This window comes from Rattus norvegicus, chromosome 14, assembly GCF_036323735.1.
Source record: "Rattus norvegicus strain BN/NHsdMcwi chromosome 14, GRCr8, whole genome shotgun sequence".
NCBI classification, from domain to species: domain Eukaryota; kingdom Metazoa; phylum Chordata; class Mammalia; order Rodentia; family Muridae; genus Rattus; species Rattus norvegicus.
Window position 1 is genome coordinate 71,122,940 of NC_086032.1, and position 20,690 is coordinate 71,143,629.

A 20,690-nucleotide genomic window follows, 5' to 3' on the forward strand; every position below is an offset into this window, starting at 1 on the left:
GAAGAACAACTTCTGACAGTTGCTTTACTCCTTTGACAACGACAGTTCTAGAGCATGAACTCAACTGGTCAGGCTTGGCAGCAAGTACCTTTTACCCATTGAACCACTTCTCTGACTGGATGCTTTTGGTGCACAGTTGACAAGATCAGCTAATAAGTTTCCACAAAAGTCAGAGTGGGCATGTACAACCCCAGGAGCCCAGATGAGGTCAGTCCCACAGGAACAGAATTGTTATGCCAGAGGAAGACCCGAGCCTCCTAAGAACTGGATCTGTGAACTCCTATAATCTACCTTGAGTCTCCTTTGTCACCACAGCAGTGACAAAGGAGCGCCATGCTTGGATGCTGTCGCTGGTTTGAACGTCATGCTTTCCCACTGTACCCTGGGTAACAACAGAAACACTATTTTGTATGGAAAGTGCACTGTTGCATACCAGTATCTCAGTTAAATCTTCGTTGTGAGATGTAGAGATTTCTATTGTCCTCAGTTTGTAGATAGGGAGACTGGAATTTAGACCTTAGCAAATCTGTATAAGAACATTGCAGGAGATGGCAGCACTTGGTTTTAATAGTTCCGGGAGACTCCTAGCTTCAGCCAGTTGCTGCCAGACTCAGAAAAGCTGCTCTGTATTGTCCATATAGGCAGCCCTGCCCTCCAGTTGTCCATGCTGAGTTGTGAGTTCCATCTAGGTGACTGTGAAATAAATGAACCTCGGGGTCTTTTATGTCATAGTGACGAAGGAGGAAAGAGCATCAGCATATCAGCTAGGTTTTTACTGTCAGACTGAGACAGTTATGGCTTTTCTAAAGAACTACTTACCCATGTCACCTCTCTGGTATCTAGACTTCTCAGAGACAGAGGTTCTGCTGGACACTGGCCTGCAGGTGAAGTGGTACTAGGACAGTGCAAACTACTGAATATTATCCTTTAGCTTGGTAAAGTTGACTTTGGCAATGAAGGTACGATTGACAGATGCTAGTTCTCCACTATGAATTGGAAACGCTGGGGGGTCCCAGGCTGCTGGGAGCGTGAGGTGCAGTTCTGCTTATGTAAAGAAGTCTAACTGTGTGCTTCTTCTGTGCTTGTAGATCATCTCTGGGTGTTGTTTCCTGACGTCTGTATGGTGATTGCATCAGAAATTGCTGTGGATATTGTAAAGCATGCCTTTATCACCAAATTCAATGACATCACTGCAGATGTACGTGTTTCTAGTAATTCCTCCTCAGTGTTTCATTGATTTCTTATCTAATAAAGATAGAGCCATTGGTTTACTGTATTTATGAAAAATGAGTTATTAAAATACTGAGTCTGTTTTTAAAATAGAACCATCAAAACCTTGACAAGTTTGCAAGTTGGCAAACTTTGAAGTTTAAAAGTTGGCTTTTTTTTTTTTTCCTTTTTATTTATGGTGTTTAGAGACAGGGTTTCTCTGCATAACCCTGGCTGTCCTGGAACTCACTCTGTAAACCAAGCTGGCCTCAGACTCATTGGTCTGCCTGCCCCTGCCCCCCAAGTGCTGGAATTATCTAATCAGATGGCTAAATTCCAGGAGATGAGCTGTACATTTTACTTGTGAACTCACTTGAACGCACTTGAAGAAGCTGTTTATGTTAAGAGAGATTTGTTTATGTTGGAACCGTTTTCTGTAGTATCTTTAGAAATAGGTCTGAGGCTATACGTCACTATACAGACACAGTGAAGGCAGGGTGTCCTATACAACCTCATCCTTATGTCCAGAATGAAAAACTGGCCCAACACCTTTCTTGATTTTCTGGAGTTATATTTTGACAACCATAAACTGGTACTTGTTTTTAAAATCAAACATGGTATCAGTTGGAAAATTCTGTTTCTGGTTTGCTGAATATTTGAAGCATCTTTTCTGTCCTTTTCAGTAAAGCAGGAATCAAAAATGGATTCATCATTTTCTCTCTTGGCTTCTTCAATGCAGGATTGTTCTCTTTTCATGGGGTCATTTTCTCAGTACCTGAAATTAAAATGAAAGGTTTGACTCAGGTAGTATGTGCATTTTTAGTGGAAATGCAGTTGTCAAAGCTCCCTAGTGGCTGCTGCAAGGGCTCTAATGTAGTCCAGCCCCAGTTTCTGTCTCTCACTGTCACTGTCCTTTTGGGGAGGGTGTTATTGTTGTGGTTAAATACTCAGTCGTGGTACTTAATTGTCGGAATTCCAGAATTATTTTTTTTTTATATATAGCACTGCTTAAAACAGCCACTTCTCCCTACATTCTAAACCCTGGGGATGAGAGTCATTGGCTGTTACTTGTCTTAAGGCAAATCCTTTATAAGCCCATGAATGTAGCAGCTCAGGGAGCTTAGACTATTTTCCTCAGGCTGTGGGTATCTGCTAATTAGCATCTGCCCCTGTGTAATTAGGAAGCAGTTTTCTCTACAAAGTCTTAGCCTTTGCACTGCGTGTATTTGTTGTAGTCTACATCATCCTTTTTTCTTCTTTGCCTTCAGGTCTACAGTGAATATAGAGCCAGCCTTGCTTTTGACCTTGTTAGCAGCCGACAGAAAAATGTAAGCATTCTGTTAAAGGCGTTGTCTGACATTAACTCACCAGTGGATAAATGTGCTACAGGTAGAACTGAAGACTTGAACTTGCCTTCTTCTAGACACTGAACTCTTGGGCGGTAATAACATGGATAGCGTGTGTTCCTGCTGCATTGTAGCAATGGTAGAGCTTTTTTTTTTGAAACTCATATCGACCATTTAGGCTGCTGCATCCTGTTCAGTTTCATGGCAGGTGCTGGCTTCTCTTCTGTTCAAAGGCACCTGTTCGGAGCATTTGCTGACAGTGAGTGGTGCTTTCTAGATGCTGATTAACTGAGTGAGTCCTTTTCTCCTTTGCGTGCAGGCATACACAGACTACAGTGACTCGGTAGCACGAAGAATGGGATTTATTCCTCTCCCACTAGCGGTCTTAGTAAGTTCATGCTTTTCTGTTCTTGTCATGACATGGCTATCATCATAAAACACCAGTATGTATTATCAGTAACTTTGTTTCTATGGGACTTGCTTCTTAAGAAATGATAAGTAACCTGAAAGAAAAGTCTATCCTAAATTCTAAATGCATCATTCCTTTGGATTTTGAGCTATCCAGAGGGAGAGTACGTCAGGGGACTGCTTGTCCAGATATCTTTCCTAACAGTGAGGCTACTCTCTTGCCTAGCCATTGGGCAAGCAATTGTCTTCTCTAATGGATAATCCCAGAAGTGGGCATTGTGCTATGGATAGTGGAACATGGAGGTGGCCGCTTAACCTGATGCTGTTTCTAGAGAGCACTTCAAGACTGTGTGGGACTTGCAAGAGTGGGCAGCAGCAGGCCTAGCCTGAGCAAAACAAGCCACCATTAGATGACTGAGGGGCCATATTGTGTTAAGAAGTTTAGACCCCACCTCTTGGACTTAGATGCAAGTATGCTCTAAAATGTTAAAATAAGAGAGAAAAAAACTGTTTTTAATTATCAACTAATAACTCTGGTTCTGTTTTGTCGCTGTGCTTTTGTGTTTTGGTTTGTTTCTGGCTAGCTCATCAGAGTTGTAACAAGCTCAATTAAAGTGCAAGGAATCCTGTCCTATGCCTGTGTCATACTCTTCTATTTTGGGTAAGATCAACTATTCTTGACTGTTTTACAGTAAAGTGTGTATTGACTGCAAGATGTAATAGAAGCTAATTGCATCCAATGGTATTTTTCCTATTCTATGTACTTGAGTTTGAATCTTTAATCAAAGTTTATAGTAAGGTCTTGTTGCTCAAGATTTGTATTTCAACCATACTTTATTCTTTTTAGGAAAGAATTTTTTATTAGAGTCATGGTCCATATTTAAAAACCCCTTTGATTTTCCTTTGTTCTTGCTACACTAATATTCAGCACACTGAGCTTGTTTTACATTAATCTAACTGATGCAAAAATATAGTTTTAGTAGCTATGGCCAACTGAAACTTTTACAAATTTGGTCCCAACTAGCTTACATACATACCTGGTTGTGAAATACAAGCAGTAAGTAAACAGTTTAAGTAATTTATAATAATCATAAATCATTACTGGAAACATGCCTCCATGTACACCTCTCTCAAGTTTGACACTAAGTTTTTTATATTAAATTATACAATATTAGAAATTTTACTGTATACTTTTCTTTTCTAGGTAGGAGTTAAAACTTCCATCACAGAAAATTGACTTTTATTTTTATGTTCTGTACTCTTTAGTCTTTTTGCATATTTTCCCTGAGCTGTTTCTTACTTTGACTGGAATCACATTGGCCTTTGCACACTGAAGACACTGTTAAAACTTTAAACTGGGTGTTAGGCTTGAGGGTTAAAGCTTAAAGAGATTTCTTTGTTCTTAGACTGCATAACAGTAGATATTAAAATATTTCTTTAAAACAACAAAAAAGATCACGATGCTCCTTCTGTGCAGGCTCCCACATCCTGCCGTTGGTATTCTTAGCATAGTTCCCTTTTTTCTACTTGCTCCTGTTTTTGTTAAAAGTTAATTGTTCTCATAGTTTATAACATAAATCAGGAAAGGGATGTTTGCATATAGTGTGCTTAAAAACCTTTGTTTGTTACAATAGTTTCTGCACAGTTCTCCTGAGAGGACGTGTGCTTGTCAGCTGTGGCGGGGAAGACAAGCCTGCCACTGCCCTGCCCCATCTATTCAGCAGCCTTAGCTGCCAGGTTCCAGGATGCTCTAGGGATCAGCCAAAAAGAAGACAGACGAGTTTTGTCCCTTGGTGTCACTGAAGTGTATATGTGCCCATACCACAAAGCATTCATAGGATCACTTAGGAACAGTAACAGACAAGAAAAAATATTTGTAAACTATGTATTATGTATGGTGTGTGCGTGCGTGCGTGCGTGTGCGTGTGTGTGTGTGTGTGTGTGTGTGTGTGTGTGTGTGTGTGTGTGTGTGAGTGATGTAAGTATCAGCTGTGAAGAATTTTGCCCAGGACCAAAAAGAACTCTACTCACACACTGGCGCCACATCCTTCCTCTTGCTCCCACTTTGCCTCCACTACAGCCTTATAAATAGATCCCATTTCTGCACAGGGAGAAGGTAATGATGATGTGCTCAGAGCAAATGGCTGATAATATACTGGGTGCCACACAGGGAATTGTCTCTTACTTTTTGTCCATCTGAATCTACCTATTTTATAGAAAAGAATATATGTTGAATTATCTATATTAGGAAAAGCAACTGACTGATAGAATTTGTTATGAATCAGAATGTATCAGAAGTCTTCCTTTGTGATAAAGAACCTCAGAAAGCTCAAGCTTTGTACAAGGAACTCATGTTGCACAGCCCAGGTCCTCTGACTCCTGGGCCCATCCCTCAACCTGTCCTACAGCTCAGAAGCCAGGCTAAGAGGTTGGCTCACATCATGACTTAGATCAATTCCTACAACATTGTTTCTTTTCTTAGGTTGATCTCCTTGAAAATACTTAATAGTATTGTGCTGTTGGGAAAGTCATGTCAATATGTGAAAGAAGCCAAAATGGAAGAGAAGCTATTTAATCCTCCCCCAGCCAGCACACCTGCAAAACCCTCCAATAAATCCCAGAGCAAGTGCAAGTCCTCTCAAGGTACGTTGACTTCAGAGTTCATCATCTGACTTCCTCCTGGTAAATCACCAAGGTTAAGTGCCGCCTGGAGAAGTTTTTGTTCTACTTTACTATTGGGTCATTTAATAGTTGCGTTCTAGAACAGATACACCTAACCCCAGCACTGTAATTACACTTGCTAATCTACTGTTTTATTGGTGATTACTGAGAACCAATTACATGTCAGGACCAGGGGATTTAGTTGGGGGAAGAGAAATCCCTGCTCTGATAAACTTGGTCTGTACTGTTGGGGAGAGGGAAGAAAAGTGAGTGGAGCATGTGTCAGACCACAGTGAGTGTGGTCAGGAAAGGAAGATGAGCTGCACAGAGGCCGTTGGTGTTTGGAAGGATAGTAGCCAGGTGGTGCTGAGGTAGGATATGGCCAACTTGGTCTAAGACCTAGAATTGAACCTCCCCACACCCCAGGGCCTTGCACTCCTGCCAGGCTCTTGGCTTAGAATCAAAAGGGAGAGGAGGCCAGTGCATCTAGACAGCACCCAGCTATGCTGGAGAGTACAAATCTTGTTCTGAACAGGGCAAAGGAACCAGCTGGTCCAGGGTCTAAACCAAGGTCATACATACTCCTGTGTGTTTTCTCAGAAGCTAAAGTGGAGGCTCAGATGGTCCTTCACTGTTAGCACATGCAAGTGCTGTTAGTGATACAGAGATTGCAAGTGTGTCCGCTTGTGTTCTGTTACATTCAGAAATTAGTAAATGTCTAGGGCCAGTCTAATGGAGGGTAGCCATCAGATCAGGGGTCATGTCATGTCATGTCATGTCATGTCATGTCATGTGAAGTGTATTTAAAGTGAGTATCTTAAGGATGCCCTAGAGGTCAAGAGACTACAAGTTAGAGATGATTCAGGAGGGTGTTGAAGTCAGGCCCTGAAGAGGGGTGCCAGTCAAAGCTGAAAACAGTGTTAGGCTCTTACCCTTCTCAGTCACAGAGGACTACTAGGTCTCAGCAGGAGTGCGCCTGGCAATCTATCTGCAGCTCACACTGCTTTAAAGCTTCCTTTAAAGGACCACATTGTGGGGAGAGGGGTACTGAGTGAGGTTGAGGATGTTGGTTCAGTGGTCGAACACATAACCTAGCAAGCATAAAGCTCTGGGTTCAGTCCCAAGCTCCTGGGGGAAGGAAAGTGGAGGAGGGTGGATTTCTAATTCAGAGGTCAGTGGGTCCTAGTGTCTTCAGCTGCTTCCATTGCCAGGATCCTAAATTCCTGGGCAAGGGCGAGTGGGTGGTGGTGATTCCTTCCAATGTGGGCTTCCTGCAGATGATGATGCTAGACTGAGTCTAGCCAAAGTATACAGTGGGACACGGTAAGTCTGCTGAGCTCTTCCCAGAGGCCAGGGTGAAGAGCCAGTGTTGTTCTCCACTCAGGCAGTAATCCTGAGAAATTGTGTTCATGTGAGAGGGAGCTGCAAAATCAGAGGCAGGCTCTTTCCAGAATCTGGGGTAGTGTTACCTATGGGGTGAGTAATATTTGGATGAACAGAGTGTGAGTAGCTTCTAAATTTTATTGTAAATTACAGCTTATACAGCATGCTTTTAGTGTTCATTTGGTGTATCTAAGAGGAAAGGTTACAGATACTCCCCAGTACTCTGAAAAGATGCGAGCTTTGATCAGTGTTCACTGTGCCTGAAGGGAATCATCTCCTAATCCAGTCTCCTTTTCCACAGGCCTCTCCACAGAAGAAAACCTGTCTGCCTCCATCACCAGCCAGCCTGTTCATCAGAAAGAAAATGTCATACCCTTACTTGTGACCAGCAATTCTGATCAGTTCCTGACAACCCCAGATGGTGATGAGAAGGACATAACACAGGAAAACTCGGAGTTAAAACACAGATCCTCAAAGAAAGATTTGTTAGAGATAGACAGGTTCACAATTTGTGGAAACCGGATTGACTGAGTTTGTGGCTGAGATGAAGATGCTGGGTGCCAGGACACTTGCTAAACACGGCACTTAAATATTTATTTAAAAACTTAAATTATTAATGGCAAGCAAATCTTAGTATCTTCTTCCAGTAATGTGGCCTTGTAGAAGGGCAGATCACGGAACAGCGATGGCCTCTGGCCTTGACTCTGGATGCTGACAGTTGATGAACACTTCCTCCTGCTTGACCAACAGCAGTGCCACTTCCGGCCCTGGCCAGAGCACTGCAAAAGCTCCTTTTCTTTGTCAGCCTGGGCTTCCAGAATGTTGGGTTTTCCTCAAGGCCTCTTCAGTATAAGGACACACCTGGGAAACTGTGAAGCTTTTACCATGAGTTACCTTTCCAGCCTCAGACTGTTTCCACACACTCTTTCCAAACTTTTCTCCATCTGCCAAAGCATTGACAAGTTATTACATATAAGTCCAGATAAATGTTCTCACCACCAGAGTCATCCTTGGCAATACATCTGAGCTAGTCAGAGTAAAAGGCTACTTAACTACAAGGTGACGAATAGCAGATCCTATAAGAAACAAGGAGCTCTTGGCCCAGTCATTACCTAATGAAGGTCACGTGTCACTGAAAAATGCTTCCTGCTGCCTCAGTTACTCTCAGGGCAGAGTGTGAGCTATGTGACACAGGCACAATGGCAGTGAATGGCACAGAGCAATGTCAACTCCAGGTGCAGTGTGACCAGGTTTCACTTTAAGGCTAATTGCTTCATCGGTTATTCCAAGTTAAAGGATTTGGTGTTGAATTGGCTGAAAAGCTGTTGCTAGCAACAGGCTAGTTTTGGGGTTTTATTTCGTTTTGAATAACAGTTTTAAAGTATTCTCAGCAGATTGAGCAGCATCGCCTTGCTGGGACTGTAAAATGCTTTTGTCTTTCTGTGGGTGTGTTCTGTGTAGAGAGGAGATGGTGAGTGTTTGTGCTGGGAGAGACCTTCACATGACCGACCGTAAATGGGATGTTTGGGACACGAGGGGGTACTACAGCGTGGACACTGTAACTAGCAACCAAAAGGTGCTCTAGGTTTTCTGTTTGAGATAAAGATGCTATTCCTGCTTCATTACTACCTATTGGCATCAAAGGACAAGTTCTTGTCACCCCACTTTATCTTAAGAATCTTTTCTGCACTTCTCTTAGAAAAAAAGTTGACCGTTTCTGACTCTTTCCTATGCTGTCTTCTGAAACTCAGTTCTCATGCAAACACTTTGGGCAGAGATGGCAAATTTTAAGTGGTTTACCCGTATCCTGTTTAAGTACAAAACTAGTCCGGATGCCTTTGAGCTCCAGGAGGGTTTCTAAGGTTTTGCACTAACAGAATCTACAGGTAGCTGTTGGAGATGCTATATATTTATGCCTTGTAAAACCAGGAAGCAGTTTAAGTTTAAAATGAACATTTTTATTCTTTTGTGTATGTTTTAGTGGGGCCCCACTTCTAAACTTTTTTTTTTAACAAAAGAAAGTATCCTTGGCAACCAGGGGAGGTGCAGAGAAAGCTTTGCCAAATGCGGCCCTGGTCAGAACAAGAACACGGCCTAGATGTATCTTTTTGTTCGCTTGGATTTTCTGTTTCTGTGCTATTCTCTGAAGATTGATTTCCTTTGCAGATGCTCTTGGGAGTGTGGATGATGCTCACTTCTGTCATAATGGCATTCAGTACTAATTTTATAAGTGCATCTTGTGTGAAACTCAATAAATTCAATTTTATAATCTTTTTTAAAAAGGTCACCGAATTTCTTGTAGCAGCGATTACTGTTATAGTTGATGGGGTAGATATCTCACTGGGATAGTTCTAGTATAAGCAGAACTTACTCTACTTTACAGATAATAGGGCGGGGTTAGTTATGTTTACTCTTGTCCTAAATGACAAAAAAAAGTTGCTCTTTTATCTTTGAAAGACTAGCCTTCACGTTGGTCATAGACCAGTTAGTATCTCTTACCACACGAAGACATTTGCATTCTGTGGTAATCTTGATGTCACAGTGTTAGTATCTTGTTGTCATAATATGGGAGTCACAGACAAGACAATACTTTGGTTTTTAAAAAGTCTAGTTAAGGTGCAACATACATCAGACCCATTTTAGCTTTTCCTACAGATCAAAGTACCAAATGCTACTGATGACTTTATCTTGGCTCCCTGGGGTCCTGTGACAGCATTTGAAAAAAGTGTGCTAGATTCAGCCCCTCAGCGTCTGCCTCTCCACCTCTGTAGCACCTGCCCTGCTCCTGTTCACTCAGCAGAGAAGAGTTCACAAGATTCTTTTACTTTATTTTCATAGGCCTCAGCTCTGAGTGGTTTTTTTCTCACAGTGATTTGTTGTTTCCACCAGGGTCCCTGCCTGCTGGGCACAACTGGCCAGTGGTCAGGTATGGATGCAGACATAGGATAGCACAGTTCACATTGTGGTAGCAAGCTGATCTTCCCCTGTTCTGTGTTTAAGGTCATCTGGTAGCAGTTTCCCAGAGCTTTCTAAAGGGGGTAGACAAAAAAGGAAACTATTTTTTACTGAATACTGCTCGTTGCCTGCCAGACCGATCTTCCCACATGCTGTGTACAGGACTGCAGCCAAGCTTCGTGGCCCTTACTCTGTGAGTCAGAAGGTGAAGAAGCCATTTTCAAGTCGACACTCTCATACCATAAGTCACCTTTGAGTCTGCCCCTTCTCACCCTTGGTACCTAGAGAAGCTGGTGGCTATCCCCAACCATATGTGTGTCGCACAGCACCCTAGAGTGGCAGGGGCAAGGAACTGAGGCCCAGGATGCCTCTGAAAGGAAAAGGTATTGATTGACTTAGAATACTCTAGACTCTCCTAAAAGACAAAGAAGCTCAAGAAACTCCTGGGTTCTCGGCTGTGATGGGCAGGTCTGTGCCCCACCCCAATCCAAGAAGATCTGTTGACAGCACTGAGTGAAGGAGATGACGGTTGGACCCATCTGTCAAACTCAGGCTCCAGCAACACTCCCTACAGACACCCTGTGTACCGCGAGTCATTAGTAGAGGAGACTGTAAGGGTCATTACTCCCTGTGTTTCAGAGCTTAGCCCACACGCCCTGGAGATGAACACTGAAGTCTGATTTGTTCACAGACTGCTAATGAGCAGATATTTCTTGCCCTTTATGTCAGGAAAGAATGTAGAAGAGTTTACTTAGAAGGAGCCAGCAAGATGGCTCAGCAGGCAAAGACTGCCAAGCCTGACAGTATGAGTTCAATCCCTGGAATCCACACTGTGGAAGAAGTGAAACAATTCACACAAACTGATCTCTGTCCTACACAACACACACACACACACACACACACACACACACACACACACCCATTCACACAAAAAAGCTAATGAGCCAAGAGAGCAGTAAAGGTCTCTGAGATCAAGGGTGTCATGCCCATGGTTATTGAAGATAGCTCTGTGGTACAGTTCAGTGTGGTGTGTGGTATCCGGTAAATGCTTTGGACATCCAGGATGGTTTACAGCAGTGGTTCTCAACTTCCATAATGTTGCAACCGTTTAATACAGTTTAATAAATAGTTCTTCATGTTGTGGGAATCCCAACCATAAGGTTATTTTTGGTTTTACTTCATAACTAATTTTGCTAGTGTTCTGAATTGTAATGTAGATAGTTATGTTTTCCGGTGGTCTTTGGTGACCCCTGTGAAACGGTTGTTTGACCCACAAAGGTTGGGGCCCACAGGTTGAGAACCACTGCTTTAGAGTTTTCTTGTGAAACACCTAGGGAAAAGAAGGAGTGTCAGTGATGGAGGAGGGTGTGAGTTACTCAGAAGAAATCAGCATGGCAAGGAGGTTTTAGTGATTCTCAAATGTTTGCTTCAAGTACGAGGAACTGTGAATGCCAGGGGGTGGGGAGGTTGATGAATAAACAAGGCCTGACTGATTAAACTTCCATAGGCAAAGGAAACCTGAGCAAGGTAGTGAGGGGCATGGCCGGCACTGGTTGGCAGAGTTTTGCTTTGAACATATAACCTCATCTTGCAATAAGGAAACCAAGTAGTTTATGAGGGTAAACCTAACTTTGTGTGTGTGTGTGTGTGTGTGTGTGTGTGTGTGTGTCCATGTGCAGTGTGTGTGCATGGGGGAGAGGTGTTCTGTGTGGGTGTACATATATGCTGATATGCATACACAAGCATGTGTATGGAGGCCCAAGGATGGTGTCCACTTATTCACTGAGGCGGTGTCTCTCACTGAGCTAGCCAGCTACCTGGCTTCTTAAGGGATTCGATTTGGGAAGCAAAACAAACTGGCAGGGTCATCAGCACGCAGAGTGAGTAAATAATTTCTAGACTGAAGTTTTTCTGAATAAATATAAGCTCCTGTTTTAACTATGTCATCACAGGAATGGAAATACTGAGAAAGTCAGAGATGCTGTTAGAGAGTTAGCAAGGCCAGTGAAATGCAGACAGGAAAGCCAATAGACATTAACGTCCCAGTTACTTTGAGGCACGAACATGAACAAGTTATGCTGTGTGCTCATGAGCGGATCTTGTCTAGTGGGTAAGGGAGGGGACAGCTAAACGCACACCTGACAATGAGACTCTCGTCCCTGTCCGTAGACACTGATCGCAGGAGACCACCTTATTCAGACGGCGCTGCATCCCTGGGTCCCCCAGCTCCTGATAGAGACAGCCAGATGTACTTGTTGCAAGAATTTAAGGGGTTGGGGATTTAGCTCAGTGGTAGAGCGCTTGCCTAGCAAGCACAAGGCCTGGGTTCGGTCCCCAGCTCCGGGGAAAAAAAAAAAAAAAGAATTTAAAAGGAGCCACTGTGAGGGATGTGCACTTAAGGTACCTTGTTAGAATAGGGCTGAGGGGAAGGGAGGGGACGGCAAGGCAGTTGTCACTGAAGAAGGAAGCATGTCTACAGCACAGCCTTGGAGACACACACACACACACACACACACACACACACACACACACACACTGTGCCTATTGAGAGCCAGCCACTACTGAGACCACAAAGGACGGTTCTGGTCAGAGGAGGCAGGGCCTCTATCTGGAGATGGAGCTTGAAAGCTCTCCTTAATGCCTTGCTGAGGATTCTGCACCTGACCCCACTCAGACTGGCAGAGGGGAGCTTGTGTGGGATTTTAAGTTCAGTTATACAGAGGAGAAATGAAGAGCTACTCTGTACTATGTACATGTACATACAAAGTACTATGATCAGATGAGCGTGTTGAAGGCAGGCTGGTGACCTCCCAAAGGACTAACACCTAATACCTTTGGAGTTTGGAGTGAAGGCACAGCGCTGTTCTCATCTTCCACATCGTTTCAACTTCATCCCCCTACGGAGTGCATGCTGTTGTCCCATCCTACAGAAACACGATCTAGAAAGGAAGAGTAACATGTGCCGACCACACAGGTGGCAGAGCAGGACATTACGCCCCTTTTCTGCAGTCTTGGCCTGTGCCATCAGCTGTTTTCTGCAAGAGAAGGATTGGGAAAAGGAGGTCCTGTAAGGAAGCTGCTGGGGACATCCATACCAGCCTAAGGGCCGGAGAAGCTAAGATACTGTTGGTGCAAGTACCCAGTGCAGCTGTCATGGGATCAAGAAGGCTAGTGGGGTGTCTGTGTGGAATGCAGTGTGCTCGTGCACACCTGGGGCCACACTAGGGCAGTGCCAAGACTCCAGACTGTCCTGAAGGTACCTGCCAATATCCCTTGGTGAATCCAAAGAGAGGATCCTGACCCCAGACTTGGTCCATTTGCTTCAGTGCTGACACCATCTGGAAAGCCCATCTTTTATCTGATTTTGTTTCTCACTGGACTATCACATGATGAGCCCTCTTCAAATCTGTCACGCTGCAGGAGTGACTCTGAGGTCAAGCTAATCTTGCTCATCAGCCCTAGTGGAGGACAAACATTTCTATGAGACCAAAGAAAGACTGTGGTCTGTAAACCCCATGCTGAACACCAGAATGAGCTGAGCTCTTCCCTGTGGGGCAGAGCAGAAAGTTGGGTTGCGAAAGCCTTGGTAAGATAAGATAAAGCCATAGCAGTTCAGATTCCACCCAGAGGGCTCAGCTGGCTACCGTTATAGAGGACGCCTCAGTCTAGTATGCAAAGGTTTTCTTAGCTTCAAGTTTACATGTTCCAGTCCATGCTCAATTTTCCCTGTCACTTTGGCTTGTGGTGAAGTAGCACCTGACAGCAGGGACATGAGGCAAAGCAAGGCTGCTTACCTAACAATCGGAAAGCTAAAACCAAGAGACAGAGGTATGTGAGTCTCACAGTCCCTTTCAAGGGTCGGCCTCCAGAATACACTACACCCCCAAATACAGTGCACCTCCCACAAAGCTCTGCATTCCAAATGTTCCCTCAACGGCACCAACTGGGAAACAGGGCTTAGTACATCACAAGCCTTTGAGGTATATCTGAGTCAAGGCATTCCGCCATCTTGTTGAAAAGTACAAAAGAATATGACCTCCTTTCCCTTACAAATAGCTATAAAAATATGATTCACTTTGCCCTCAAACATAAGCTTAGAGACGACTTAAGCCTTGAGCTTAAGCACCTCTAACAAGACATCCAACTCTTCGTGAGGCATTCATCTTCTCAGTACCTCCTCTCAGATGTCTCCTAGCTTTGTCTTGCAGTATTAATTGTGATGTTTAAACCATACTTACCAAACTTCTACAACAGCCACTCTGCAAGTCTCCTATAATCTATGCCCTCGTTTTTTCTGTACTGTGTCCCTGCAAAGCCCTTATTTTGCAGATGTGGAAGCCGCAGTTCAAAAAGCCCTTTTCTCAACTTAAGCCACTGAGGTAAGAGCCAAGATTTCACAGGGTCTGTTTGCTTACAGAGTGGGCTAGACATTCAGACAGTCTTGTATAAAAGTCTTTGTGAGACCTTTCCCAGCCCACTTTAACCATTTTCCAACCAAAGCATACCCAGATAATTGGGTTTCCATCCCAAATACTTTCCTTTCATTTTACATTTCTGACTCCCACATGATGCAAATTCTCCATAGATGGTCTTTGCAGTGTTATTTTTAGAATTGGATTAAGAATGGATTGTTCTTATACAGTTGAAGTGTCTTTTCTCTCTCTAAAGAATCATTGTCTTAGTCAGGGTTTCTATTCCTGCACAAAACATCATGACCAAGAAGCAAGTTGGGAAGGAAATGATTTATTCCAATTTCACTTCCACATTGCTGTTCATCACCAAAGAAGTCAGGACTGGAACTCAAGCAGTTCAGGAAGCAGGAGCTGATGCAGAGGCTAGGCAGGGATGTTACTGATTTGCTTCTCCTGGCTTGCTTAGCTTGCTTATAGAACCCAGGACTACCAGCCCAGGAATGGCACGACCCACAATGGGCCCTCCCCCACTTGACCACTATCTTAGTTAGGGTCTTATTGCTGTGAACAGACACCATGAACAATGTAAGTTTTATAAAGGATAACATTGAATTGAGGCTGGCTTACAGGTTCAGTGGTTCAGTCCATTATCATCAAGACAGGAGGAGCATGGCAGCGTCCAGGCAGGCATGGTGCAGGAGGAGCTGAGTTCTACATCTTCACCCGAAGGAAGCCAGGAACAGACTGAGCATCCTCAGGCAGCTAGGAGGAGGGTCTCCAAGCCCACCCCCACAGTGACACACTTCCCAACTTCTAATAGTGCCACTCCCTGGGCCAAGCATATGCAAATCATCACAACCACTAATTGAGAAAATGCCTTACAGATGTATCTCAGGGAGGCATTTCCTCAAGGGAGGTTCCTTTCTCTGTGATAACTCCAGCTTGTGTCAAGTTGACACACAAAACCAGCCAGTACAGCAGAATAACGAGGACTCATTTTTTAAGTGGATTCTCTTTGACTTCCCTTTTGACCCTGCAGTATGTGCCCAATAGGGCTGATGAAGCTCTGGTTTTTCCAATAGGTTCTATGCCAGGCCTCGGGAGGAGGGGCGCCACAAAAGCCTGGTACATTTTTGCTATTAACAGCTTCCAGTTCATGGGTAGAATATGGTCAGCACTGCTGTCTTCATACTGAGGATGAACTGTGGAGAGCAAGCTCTTTCTAGCTCAAGCAAATATTAGGCATTTTAGGGGCTGGGGATTTAGCTCAGTGGTAGAGCGCTTACCTAGGAAGCACAAGGCCCCGGGTTCGGTCCCCAGCTCCGAAAAAAAGAACCAAAAAAAAAAATATATTAGGCATTTTAAAGGTATTATTAGTTTAGATCCTCAAGTAATACCGATTTAGTATAGATAAAACCCTAAGACCATTTTTAAAAAGTAGGGTGAATAGAGAGATAGCTTCATGGTTAAAAGTACCTATTGGTCTTCCAGAGGACCCAAGGGCCCAAGTTATTCTGAGCACCCATATTAGGTGGCTCATAACCATTTGTAACCACCAGTTACAGGGAATCTGATGTCTAATTCTATACACCACAGGCACCTGCACTCACCTCTGTGTGTGTGTGTGTGTGTGTGTGTGTGTGTGTGTGTGTGTATGCACCCATAATTTTAAAAAAATGAAAGAAAAAAGAATTGACAGTGAGAAAAACACCTGCAGCTACACCATCTAGCTTAGTCTGTTTCTTCAAACTGTTACCGATAATACATGTGTAGGTCTAGGTGTCCACTCGTAAACATATCACAACAGGCATCTATCACATATGCTGACTTATAGCATGTTCCCCTTATTATAAATGTGCTGGCATTCATCCATGCCAATGATTGAGAGTGTTTTCAATAGCTGTGTGGAATTCCATGTACAACCAGACCATAATTTATTTGAAGAGTTCCTTTACTTTGCTCATTTTTTCTGATTATTTCCTTGAGGTCCTTCTGCGAATCTGGAATTCCTTCTACAAGTACATTCTGACTTACTTAAAGGCAGTAGCTGCCTAAATACCTTACTCTCAGAAGCTCTGGGTTGCGTGATTGGCCTACTAACTCTTGCTAGCTTTAAAACAGGAGACTTGGCTTATGCCAGCAGTGTGCTTAAATATTATAATATTTAATATATGCAATATATGTGTATTAGATATTTTTCATTCCTTTCACATCACTTAATACTGTCATAGAGTGACACTTTTTAAAGTGTCCCTTTTTAAAAGTTTTATTTTTATTACCTTTATGTGTGTATATGAGTGTTCATGCATAAGCACATGTACATGGGTGCCTACAGAGGCGGAAGAGGATGGCAGATTTCCATTTGGAGTTACAGACCTAATGTTGGTGCTAGGAACCAAACTCTGGTCCTCTATAAGAACAGCAAGTGCTCTGGACTAGTGAGCCATCTCTTGAGCTCCCCACTTCACACTGTAATTTTCTTCTTCTTAGTGTTAACATTTTTTTTAATATTAAAAAATTTGATGAAGGTTCAATCCAACTTTTAGGACATCAAAATGAGATCACACAGGTAGAAGAAGTTCCTCATCCCACTCAAGATTGGTCAACCCCTCGGTGGCACTGATAAATCATTGTGTACTCTTGAAATATGCTGTCAGGATTTTACTGCTATGAACAGATACCATGACCAAGACAACTCTCCTAAGGCCAACATTTAATTGGGACTAGTGTCAGCGAGGGTGCTGAGGGTGCCTGCAAGAGAATGGGGGACAAGAGACGCGAAGAAGGACACCAAGACAAGAGTCTGATCAAGGCGACAATTTTTTTTCCCAAGGCTGAATTTATACCATAACAGGGGTAACAAAGAGAGGGGGGAAGTGGGAAACACAGTACTCGTGTGGTCTGCTGATGTCAACAGGATGTCAGAAAGGTCACAGCTTTGTCATATCTATTAGCAGGATGTTGGTTTCTCAGAAGGGTTACAGGTCATCACATTGCGCATCTTGACGTCAGATGTATTTCTCAGCAAGGTCACAACTTTATCATATCATTATTCATCTTGACCACCGGATTTGTATTAGTCTTCTGCAGCTGGCTGGGGATTTTTCCATGAACCTAGTCATACTTAACTAACCATAATAATAACATCAACAATGGAGGGTTTCAAGGGCATCGCTCCCAACAGACTAGTTTACAGATTTAGAGGTTCAGTCCATTATCAAAGAACATGGTAGCATCCAGATAGGCATAGTGCACGAGGAGCTGAGAGTTCTATATCATCATCTGAAGGCTGCTAGCAGAAGACTTGCTTCCAGGCAGCTAGGATGAGGGTCTTATAGCCCATGCCCACAGTGACACACCTACTCCAACAGGGGCACTCCTTCTAATAATGCCATTCCCTGGGTCAAGCAAGTACAACCCATCACATAGGTTATTAACAAAAAAAGAAAAAATGTTAACATGTTAAATGCAAGAGCTCTGGTTGGAAGCTTAAGAGTAGATTCATGAAGTGTCTTTTGTGTGGCATGTCTCAGAAAAAACTGCTCAGGATGGAAAAGAGTAAATCCTCAGCAAGAGCTCTGAGTGAAGACGGGGGGAAAAAAACCAAGTCCTGGTAGTAGCACTCACCTTTAGTCCCAGCATTCAGGAGGCAAAGGCAAGTAGATCTCTGAGATCAAGGCCAGGCTGGTCTACAGAGTGAGTTCCAGGATAGCCAGAGCTACACAGAAAAACCCATTCTTAAAAAACAAAAACAAACAAAGAAAACAAGGAAGAGAAAAAGAAGGAGGGTTGGTGGAGGATGAAGAAGGGAAGGAAATCTGAAGAAGCAAAACTGGAAAGTACTGGAGGGCTTCCTGGCTATATATATTAAACCTCTATTTTCTCTGCTTCTGCAGCAAGCATAGAAGCTTTTTTTCTTTTTTTCTGAGCTGGGGAACAAACCCAGGGACTTGTGCTTGCTAGGCAAGCGCTCTACCACTGAGCTGAATCCCCAACCCCAAGCATAGAAGCTTAACCAGTTAGCTAACCTGAAGATTCTCCCGTCTTGCTATTCTATGGTAATGTAAATTTCACTTGCCTCTACCCAGCTCCCCGTTTAACAATTACATAATTATTAAATATTAAATGATTAAATATAAATAAACAAGTGTTTTATTATAATAATTTTTAATAAATATTAAAAATGAAATAATTGTTTTCTTCCATTTAATAACCTGCCTCAGAGTCTAGAGATACCAACTGAACTCTGTGTTTTTAGACAGCAAGCCAAGTGAAGCCAAGATAAAGACCTTCCATGCACATACTTCAGAAAAGAAAGAAACGATCAAACAGAAAGAGATGAACCGACTCCCTGACTGCTTCCCAGTCCCTGCAGTCCTAGAAGCCACCAACCTTCATCCCAAAGGATGAATCCCAAGGGAATCTGTGAAAGTTGTCCCCCAATTTATACCCTCTTGGAGGCTTTCTGAAGTCCTGGACATCCTTTCTAAGGAGTAACTCAGATATCAAGAACTTGTCTTCTTTTCTGAAAAGCAAGTTTTGTTTTGCTTGGTTTTGTTTGTTTTGTGGAAGGCTGCTCACTGGAGGCAGTGGAACAAGCGGGACTTGACAATCAGAAGGACCCAAGTCTGATCACCAGCAGCGTCACACCTACCCCAGTGAAGGACTTGGGTCAAGCATCCCACCTATCTGAGGCTTCCTCCCCTATGCGTGTAGTAGAAACAGTACCCACCTCCAGCAGGGCTGCCTGTTTAAGTGATGTAGTGAAGACACAAGGATGCTGCTGAATAAAATACTTCTTTGCACTCCTGAATTCCAGTCTAAGATACAAATGGCCTGATGTCTTGCCCGTTTTGTCAAATTCACCTAACAAGGATTTATCTGCAGTGCTGTCACTGCCTTGGGTAATGATGCCAGCCAACAATGATGAGTCAAATATGTCACTGCAACTGTAGATACGAGTCACCACAGGAAAAACCTTCAGACACAGAGAGAAGAAGTGTGAGGGAGGATCGTGGCAGAGCTAAACACACTAGGCTATCCCCTGTGGCAAAGAAGGCATTTAAAATTGAACTTTCAAACAACTGCATGTGGTAGGTGAACAAACTCCTACGGTTTTTAGCAAGAGGCCAGTTGGGACAGTGTCTCACACAGAGAGAAGCTCCATCATAACTGTCTGGCAACACTGGTTACAGACCTGGCAGTGTCCCTCCCTGTTGGTCTCAAGGTGGTGGCTGCATCTCAAAGCATTACATTCATGTTAAGGACAGGAAACAAGGAAGAGGCAGATGATGCGCTAACCCATGCCTGTTCTCTAATCAACAGCTCCCTAGACACTTCGTCTGCATCTGGAAACGTTCCTTACACTAACTAGAAATACTGTGGCTATGCTTAACGAGTGGAGCTAGGAAATTGGACCCAGGCCCTATGGCTGGACTAAAAGCATCATTTTCCAAGAATTTATACTTCACTCCATAATAAGAAATAAATTTTATTGCAACCCTGAAAATTGCACGGTTATATCTTTAAGTTACAACCTAGATAAAATACCTACCTTTACTTGAATTTATGTGAATATATTGTTTGTTGCTTTTTGATTCTGGTCTTAACATGCTAAATTGATTTCATACCCTGAAGATGGAGCATGTCTCATAGTTCAGAAACGTTCATTTATCCTAAGCATAATCAACCACCTGGAGCATCCCATTAGGGACCATTAGCAAAGACTCTAAGGTAGGTAGCTATCAGAAGCAGACATTTGACAGCAAAAGAAAGCCGTGTGTCTATATGTGAAGGTTCTGTGAGTGGAGGTAGAGGCTTTGCATATACAGTACCAGGCCAGGTACACTCTGGAATGATTGAGGATACATTAGACCCTATGTAGTAACTGTGGGCCTTGGTTACTACAGGAGCACACTATCAATTCACATGTAATCTTAGCATTTGGGAGGTAGAGGCAGGGGGATGAAGAGTTCAAAGCTACCTTTGGTTACTTATAACTGCATTCTAAGAGATCCAATGCCTTCTTCTGGCCTCGAGAGGCACCAGGCATTTGTGCAGTGTATATGCAGACAAAACACTTATATACATAAAATAAAAATAAATAAATATTAGAAAAAGGAAACCGCTCTAACTGAGATGCGTGCAATAGTATGTAGTCTACTATACTCCCTATACTCCCTGCTCTCTGCCAGTCCAAAGAAAGAGGGTGACTTAAGACCAGGAGTTCGAAGCCAGCCTGAGAAACATAGTGAGACTTTGTCTCAAGAAAAATAATATCTGAAACTCATTATGGAATGATGTAGATTTATTTCTC

At 43.2% G+C, this 20,690-nt stretch overlaps 1 protein-coding gene across 2 annotated transcripts in view; it reads left to right on the plus strand.

Annotated features, from left to right (window-relative positions):
* Positions 1–9,289, plus strand: part of Tapt1 (transmembrane anterior posterior transformation 1) — a 46,263-nt gene extending 36,974 nt beyond the window's left edge. For both annotated transcript variants that reach the window (XM_039092783.2, XM_039092784.2), the window contains 6 exons: positions 1,089–1,198; positions 2,478–2,537; positions 2,875–2,943; positions 3,548–3,624; positions 5,446–5,606; positions 7,309–9,289. In XM_039092783.2, the coding sequence (XP_038948711.1) occupies positions 1,089–1,198; positions 2,478–2,537; positions 2,875–2,943; positions 3,548–3,624; positions 5,446–5,606; positions 7,309–7,538 (707 nt within the window). In that variant the 3' untranslated portion in view covers positions 7,539–9,289. The remainder of the gene's footprint in view (positions 1–1,088; positions 1,199–2,477; positions 2,538–2,874; positions 2,944–3,547; positions 3,625–5,445; positions 5,607–7,308) is intronic.
* The last annotated feature ends 11,401 nt before the right edge of the window (positions 9,290–20,690 follow it).